General features: G+C 43.0%; 1 protein-coding gene across 1 annotated transcript in view; it reads right to left on the reverse strand.

Annotated features, from left to right (window-relative positions):
* Positions 1 to 3,868: 3,868 nt before the first annotated feature.
* Positions 3,869 to 8,896, reverse strand: part of LOC101863537 (adhesive plaque matrix protein) — a 9,880-nt gene continuing 4,852 nt past the window's right edge. The window contains exon 2 of the mRNA XM_005107193.2: positions 3,869 to 8,644. Within this exon, the coding sequence (XP_005107250.1) occupies positions 4,211 to 8,551 (4,341 nt within the window). The 5' untranslated portion in view covers positions 8,552 to 8,644 and the 3' untranslated portion in view covers positions 3,869 to 4,210. The remainder of the gene's footprint in view (positions 8,645 to 8,896) is intronic.

An 8,896-nucleotide genomic window follows, 5' to 3' on the forward strand; every position in this document is an offset into this window, starting at 1 on the left:
TGAGAGAGAGAGAGAGGGGGGATATAGTTCGTGAGCCTGAACGTAAGCATTACTTTGACAACACTCATTGCTTAATCTTTCTAATATTCCTGAGATGCATGAATGTCTTTCTGTTTCCTCCTCCTCCTCCCTCTCCCCCTTCTCTTCCTTTTCCTCCTCCTTTTCTTTTTCCTCCTCCTCTTCCTCTTCCTCCTACTCTTGCTTCATCACCAGTATTAGTCCTACTTGCCCGTCTTCACATTATCCAGTGCTTCTTCGTCTACCCCAATAGCTCCTTTTTGTTTAATTTGTCCTCATTCTCGTCCTCTTTTTTTTACCTTCCTTTCCCCATGCTCCATTTTACGTTTCTCCTTGTCCGTCCTGTATTTACTACTCCAATTCTAATTATCCCTTCAATTTTACCATTAGACATCCCCCCCACCCCCTTGAAAAAATCCACTTCCACTTTTCCATGTCCTTTTTCCTGCTTTTCCCTCTTTCTCCTTTGGAACGTCAGGGTGTCACAGTGACTTTCTGCAACTTATAGAAAAGTATTCACAATCAATCGACAACAACACCAGAAGTATCGGCCTCTACTAAGTTAACAACCCCCTCCCCTAAAAAAGAAAAAAAAAGAAATAAGTACATCAAATCGTCGCAATTTTGACCATTTGGGACACAGGCTTCCAACCCTGCCTGTCAGGTCCAACCTTGGCAGAGACGTATACAACATCCCAGCAGAAAGACCGAGATACTCGATATAAATTCTCCCAACTCGGGAATCGAGCTGTGGTCTTCTGCATGCGAAAGCAACGTGCCTCACTGCTACGTCTTAGACACCAATGAGCCCGCCTTTGAAATAAAAACTTAAAATTATAACATTGTAATACATTTCTTCACGAGAAACGTCAAATGAAATCAGTGCATTTGCTAACTTGGACATGAAACGTTAGCCCTCAAAAATTCGAAAGGCCACGATCGGTGGGGAATCTTATTTGACATCGTGGTTAGTGTCGTCTTCATGTGTACATCACTCATTCTATTTACACTCTCCTCACGAGTTAACCTCAATTCAGCGCCTGCATTTATCTTCAGGCAGGTAACAAATAAGTCCAGACAAATGAAGCTGTTTGATTTAGAACTTCAGATAAGTACCCTGTCACAAAGAGATAGGCAAGTTGTAACACAGGTGTAAACATCCTTAACATTTTACTGGCTTTTTGTTCGTGCATAAATTGATTTCGTTAACTTTTTTTTCCAGTTGCATAATCACCCTGCAGTTTGCTTGGAGAGTAAAGATCAACAAAGGAATTCATCGTTCCCCTAGCATGAATCACAGTGTAAACATGTACATTTTATGCAATTTAAAAAAAATACTCTGGACTAATGATTTACGAAGTTGGGTTTTTTTGTCAACGTTTGAAGGAAGAATAATTTCCCGCTCACATTCATGGGCATCGAAGTTAATTATTATGTTCAGTTGCACTTTTTCTGAAATAGGATATGACTCGGCATGATACATCTCAGTCTCGTTCAAAACACTCATGGTGACTCTGAGGCTGCGAATGTACATGTTTAACTATAATATGTTCATTTTCTCTTTCCTACAGTTTCTTGCAGTTTTATCATAAACTGTTTCGCTGCTTAAGCGCATAGCTGTATATCAATACGTTGTGGACTGGCCATACGATTTAAATGTCTTTTAGTTTGCATGTTATATCGTTTATTCAATATTTATTTATTTACAAATAATGAAATGTTATAAAGAGCTGGAATTGAAGATAACAGAATGAAAGAGGAAAATGGGGATATTTAAGGCATGTTTTGAGAATGCCAGAGACAATATTGCAATATCAGACATGGTGCTGGAGACCAACTGGAAAAAGAAGAAGTTGACCAAGTGGAAGTAACAGAAGCATAGTCGGGGATGAGTAAATCACTCAGGGGCTAGACGTCCCAAGGTTAAAGGAAGTGGCCAGGGACAGACAAGCGTGGAGTCGACTGCTCTCTGCCTTATGTACGCACGTACCTGACGGTACAGGGAGAGACTATGTAAGTAAGCAGCATAGATGTATAACTCTAAGGTAAGTAGGTATATTTTACGGTTTAATCAAAGCGGCGATATCTTTTGATCTATTTGAACGCTGTGACCTCGATGGCGTAAAGCTATCTGAATAGTTGTGTACATTCGAGCAGCGTAGTTTTTTTTCTTATTGACAATAACCAAAGAGACGAAATTAGTAACGGCTTCCTATTTTCCAAGGGGGGAAATCCTGAAGTCCAGAGCATTTCAAACTCATGTGCAAATTCCCAGTGCATTTAGACGTAAGATAAATGAGACAGATCAGTGCAATTGTGGACATAAGAAAGTGAATGGACTATAGTTCTGTCTCTGTGACAATGATAAGTGTTTGAAATAGAAATATAATATGTCTCACGATACGGCGGACTTCGCGCTATTCGGTTTTGGGCATACAAAGTTGTTGGTATCATTTTCAAACGTGTTCATTTGTCTTGCTTTTGATGAAAAAATACTCATCTGTCTAGAATAGAAGTAGAGATATTTGTGATTGAAGGAGGCGGGGACGCCTGGTGTTAGAGAAAAATGTAGCGAGAAAGTGGTCACCATAGTTTAGCGACTTTCAAATCTCAATAGTTCTTGAAAAAAGCAAAATTACATTTTTTGCTGTGCCGTTGACCAACATTTTTTTTAGTAAAACCCACACGAGAATGTGGTCCAAAATGGACATGAAAGGGGATGAGTCAAAATAAACAACAGCAACAACAACAACAACAACAACAACAACAACAACAACAACAACAACAACAACAACAACAACAGCAACAACAGCAACAACAACAGCAACAACACACGACAAAAATTGCCCAACGGGCCGATGATGATTTCTCCCTTTTCATTATTTTGACTAACGCCTGATTTCATCACGATGCCCGCACACATCACCTCTCATATTCTATTCTTCCCTTTCTCTCTGAAAGTTTCTTTCTTCTCTACTGGACTTGGTTCTGGACTAGTCACTGGAATGGATTTGAAGTTTCGTGCTCCGTTCGAGTTCGAGCATCTAACATTATGGTAGTACCTGGATACCTGGAGGTGTCATCTCTGACTCAGATGTTGACGTGTAACAACCTTCCATCCTTCACGGTCACAAGCTGCCGTTGAACATTCTGCCATTCCCAGGCCAGTCCATGTTTTTATGTTGTCCATCCATGTAACTCTTTGTATTCCCATGAGGCTTCTGGTTGTGACCAGGTTCAAACCAACAACGACCAAACCCAGCAGCTGACATTTCATGTTAGTAAAGAAAAATATCTATCTCAAACTGACATTCACAGCTCAAGCTGTTGAACACAAGACTAAAGAGATCATCATCATCATCATCATCATCATCATCATCATCATCATCATCATCATCATCATCATCATCATCATCATCATCATCATCATTCTTTTAAAATTGTACCAAAGTAAAGTTTTGTAGGCATTTTTAAGGAAAGTTCTTACAGTTTTATGTAACTTTGGGATTAAACCACTAAAATTGTTGCCACCTATGATTCCTCAGAGACCACTAAAAGCTATCATCCCCTTCTTTCACTTCCACTTCCTCCTCCTCCTCCTTCTGAGTCATTTAATTTTTGTTGTGTTCCCTCTCGTTGATTCGAAGTATCAACTCCATATGATTTTGATATGACTAAATTTGGACTTCCATTTCTTTGTCTATATTCACGTTGACTCCAGACATATTTTGACTTTACACTAACCCTTTTACCACAACTCTGATTTAGCCTTATTCACGTTGTGAACACTTGAACCTAACGATACGTAACGATTACGAAAGACAAATGATATGACACGATATTCTGAATGTACTAGCATACCTGTCTTTTATTAGTCAAGATATTCGTACAACTGATATGAGTGGAACATGTTATATTACATTTTTTTGCTTTTCTGAACTAGAAAAAGGCATAATTTAGAAGCTTCAATGAGCTAAATTAAATATATTATGTGAATAGCAAAATTGGGGAATTCAACGCCATATTGTGAAGACGCAACACTCTAGGGTGAAAACCTTTAAACAGGTAGAGTACAATACAGTAAAAACGATCAGTATGTAAATGCACTGATGTAAACACACAAAACGACATGGAGCTAAAAATGAGAGTAAAAAGCAGTTGGAATGAGGATGATAAAAGAGCCAGAGGGTAGTTATCTTTTCCTGGGGATGTATAGATGGATGTGTAAGTTTCCACTGCTATCTCGTTTGAACATTGAACTCAGTGGCTCGATGAAGGCCGAGGTTGGGCTGACGTCAGTTTGACCGACTCTCGGAGCTCTGATGTCTTTTTGCGCACTTGTACGGGATGACCCCCGAGGGAACCTCCCCTGAGGACCTGGCTCCCGGTTTGGTGAGTACTGACCGAAGTTTGGTTTTTCCGCTTGGTCCGGAGTGGGGCTGTAACTGTTTTTGTTGTCTTCAAATCGAGAGAAGCTGACACGACTTTTGGGTGGGGGGATTTGGTCTTGTTTTGAAGAATCCACTAACTGTGTGTTCTGATAGTTCGCGTTGTCAACGCCAGGGGCTAGACCTTTGTACTTGTTTTGCCGTGTTTGAGCGAATGTCAGAGGAAGCCGGGATCCAGTTGGGCCGTCTGAGCCGTAGGACGAAGATTGAGGTGCGGAGGTCAAGTATGGGAAGTTGTCCGCAGTGTCGTACACTCCTGAGGGTTCTGCTGGATACTGGGACGATGGGTATCCCTGCAGCTGAGAAGAAGGATCCTGATACTCAGGAGCTAAATATGAAGTGTAGGGATTACGAACAGGGGGGCTGGCATACTGCTGGGTGTACTTTGATGGATTGTTATGGCCGTTGTATTGGTTTGAAGTTGGTATGGGGTAATCACCTTCCATTGGGAATGGTTTTCCAGCTACCAAAAATTGGGATTCCGAAGCGTCCCGAAAGGGCAAGCCCACCTGTCGCTCTCGCGCGAATTTCTGATTGGGGTGCATTCTAACATAAGGAACGAGAATACGTTCCGGCAAGCCTTGTGAAGAGGAGGTGACTGGATAATTTTGTTGAGGCGGTTGATTCGCATACGGTGTTTGCAGCGACACGCCCTGGTCTCTTGAAAAGGGGTCACCTAACAGCTGTGGCGAATACGTTGGTGGAGGTCTGTACTCAGGTCTAGTTTGAATAGGTGGTTCGTATGTGTTTATTGCTGGTCTGCTTGGTGGAAAACGGTCGTATGTGGACTCAGCTGGGTTCACTCTGTACTCAGGTCTGGGGTAAGTTTGGGGTCCAGAGTTATAAAATGAAGCTTGGCGGTTTCCAAGGAAGCCACCAGCAGTGGGCACCGTGTTCCTGTACCCAGACCCTGAGGTCAGCTCTGGCGGAAGCAGCTGAGGCGGTCTTGGATAGTTAAGATTTGGGGAAGGTAAAATTTGCTGCTCTCCTCTGTAGTCGTTTTGTGGAAAATACTGCTGGGTGCCCCCATTCCTTATTCTTTGGGTTAGACCTTCGGGCTGCTGAGGGTAAACTGAGTATGGACCTGGTGTCTGCTGGTTTGGGGCTTGTCCGAAGGGTATTCTTCCGCCCAAGTTTGAAGGGGGCTGGTAAGGAGTTGCCCGCGCATCTTGATAACCATTATCTGCACTGGAACCAAAAGCTGCCCCAATAGTACGCGGATCAACATCGCCATAAAGACGCAGATTCGGGGTGGGACTTTGATTGACTCTGTTTTGCAGTCTGGTCTGAGCAGCTGTGGAAACCTGTCTCTTGTCCCTCGGCACATCTCCTTCATCTTCACCAACGCCCTTGTGTTGAGGTTTTGTAAACGAATGCACCTCTGCAGGGTGATAGTCTGTCTCTGTCACACCGTTAGTTTCTTTGGAATGGCGATAACTTTCATATGGACGTATCCCGTAGCCTTGTGGACTGTTCCTTGAATAGGGCGGGTTTAGAAACCTGTAAGAATCGGTGGTCTGTCGGGCTTTGTACGAGTCGCGGTACAATAGCTCTGGGTAAGCCGGCTCTTGATCACGTGACTCGGTCACACGTCCGTACGCCTGACCCCCATTATTATCTTGACCCGATGACCCCTGATCAGACTGTCTCCGAGGTGGGCCCCTGTAAGAGTTGGAGAACTGGCCCCCTTTATATGGTTCATAGTCTGTCGCTGACGATGTGTACGGCCTTACTTGATAGGGTGACTCGGACCCTTGCTGTCTCCGGGGTGAACTTGAGTAAGAGCTGGAGTAATTGTTTCCATAATTTGGTTCTTTTTCGCTCTGTGAGGGCCTGTATTTATTGTTGTAGACTGTTTCTGTGGAATATGGTCTGCCACCCGGGCCGTTTTCATATGTAGAAACATAATTAGGGGAATTCCTGTCGTTATAGTCTGGGAAGGTTTGGTAATCATTGTCTTCTCGAGCTTGATTCGAGTATTTCCTAGCAGGATACCTAAATGAAGAGCCAGATTGAGGAGGGTATGAATTACTATTACTGTCCAGGTATGGGTCGTAATATGGTCGCCGCCTGCTTTCATTTCGGTTTCTGTAAATTTCATACTGATCTGAGTAGTCAGAATCAGGAGAAGGGTATACTGGTCTGCCTTTTTTAGGTCTTGAGAAATCTGACCGATAATCATGGCCCGAGTTTTCGAAGTCTGAGTTGGAAGAAAAGCGATGGTTGTTCGTATAATCGTTTTCGTATGCGGGTTTTTTATAGTAACGATCGTTGTATCTGTCACCGTCACGCAGACCCGGCTTTGAGGGCTTATAGTAAAAGTTTTTGGTTCTTGGAGAGTGTGAACTACTCTGTGGGTAATGGTCTCTACTGCCTTCGTACCTTTCTGAAGGTCTGCCATTATATTGGTCTTCGTGCCCGCGTTGTTCATAGAATGAATTCTCTGGTCTTCTTGTATTGTATGGTCTCCTGTAAGGTTTATTGTCATAATATCTCGAGGAAGGAGAAGCATTTTCGTAGTATCTGTCTTCCGATCGTTCATATCTTTCAGGGGGTGGCAAATAGTCTTGACGGTAAGTGTCTTTAGTCCTGTCAGTATTATAGAACGAATTTGTGGATCGTCTGTCCATATTGGCTCGGATGTCATCATTGTGTTGTCTTGGTGATGTTTCTCCTTCATAGTGTCTCTGTTCAGGCCTTGAGGTACCATACGTCTTGTCTTTGGGTCTTTCGCCATCGTAATATCTCTCTTCAGGCCTTGAGGTACCGTATATCTTGTCGTTGGATCTTTTCTCATAATACCGTGCATTGTCATAGTTACCCTCCTTGCGTCTTGGGAGCTCATTGGGAACTGAATACGGATTTGTGTTGTACGACACGCCATTGTTGACGGGCCCCGTGGGTGGTCGAGGGTACCGCGAGTCTTGGCGAGGTGCGTACAGTTCCGTATTTCCGCTATTGTAGTTATCGCCTGTAACGGGATTGTAATCACCTTTTTGATTTTCACCTTCAGAGCGAGAATCATACGAATCTGGGAGGGGATCGGAGAACCTTCTTAGGTCTACACGTTCGTTGGGAAATGTGGACTTAGATTGGGGAAATAAAAAAGCTCGCTCGTAAGGGTCGAGTTCATGTCCATAAAATTTATCAGATGGAAGAGGAACGGGTGGAACAAGACCTTCACCAGTCTTATAGCTGCCCTCTCCATTATAATCTTTGTTTTGGTCCCCATTGTACTTATTGTCTTGATTACTGTGATCGTAAGAGTCTCGTCTGTTGGATGTCGATGAAGATTGTTTGTTACTGTCGTACTGGCTTCTGTATGTCCCTGTAGATGTTCGATCATAGTCAAAATCTGACGTCTTTGGAGAATAACTGTTGTAATTCTTTGAGTTCCAGGAGCCCTGTTGCTGCATCTGCGGAAATCTTTGAGGCACATAGTTTTCAGCTTCACTTCCAGAGTCTGAGTTTCGGTCGTTTGACCTCCCATAGTTTAAACTTTTATGAAATTCCCTGTTGCTTCCTAAAGGTGTGTCATCGACCGGTGGCCCTCTTTTATTTGTTCGTGTTCGTGAAAACTCATTTGGTGGGTTTCTTGAGGTATGGCTTTCGTCATATCCGCCCTCAATACGAGGTATTTCCTTTGGGTGACTACGTGAGTAGGATATTGGACCAGATTTCCTTCGCAGTCCATGCTCTGATTCATCCGAAAACATTCGAAGAGGCACTGGGGGCAGAGAAACTTTTCGAAAACGAGAGGTCTGTCTCTTCCGCCTCAGCGCTGATATTTCGAAAATCTTTCTTACAGTAGACTTTACATTTGACCCCAAAGGTGGGCCTTGGAGAGAATTGACCTCTGCAATGTCGAAATCCAGGGATTTTGAGACATGTGGAAAGGACGCATCTTTTTGTTTGATGTCCGTACTCCCCCAAATAAACTTCTCAGGTAACCATTCTCTTGGCAGCTGTGGCCCCAAAGGCATGGTAGACTCGTCATTACGAGGAGATATGGGTGTGTCTTGTAAGCCCGACGAGGTTACCAACACAGCACTGCTCAGAGCAATGAGTGCAACGACGAGTGTCATAGTCGGCTCTGAGAACTGCAAGTGGCTGTCCTTGACTTGAGCTTAGACGCTGGTTGTCTTTGGGCTCTGGTGTTCCATACGTTGCCAAGGGCCCTGGTGGAAACATGTAAGTAAAATATGTAATAGATAGATAGATAGATAGATAGACAGATAGATAGATAGATAGATAGATAGATAGATAGATAGATAGATAGATAGATAGATAGATAGATAGCCGGTTAGTTAGATAGATAGATAGATACATACATACATACATACATACCTACATACCTACATACATACATACATACATACATACATACATACATACATACATACATACATACATACATACATACATACATA

The sequence above is a fragment of the Aplysia californica genome, unplaced genomic scaffold (assembly GCF_000002075.1).
Source record: "Aplysia californica isolate F4 #8 unplaced genomic scaffold, AplCal3.0 scaffold00584, whole genome shotgun sequence".
Classification (NCBI taxonomy): domain Eukaryota; kingdom Metazoa; phylum Mollusca; class Gastropoda; order Aplysiida; family Aplysiidae; genus Aplysia; species Aplysia californica.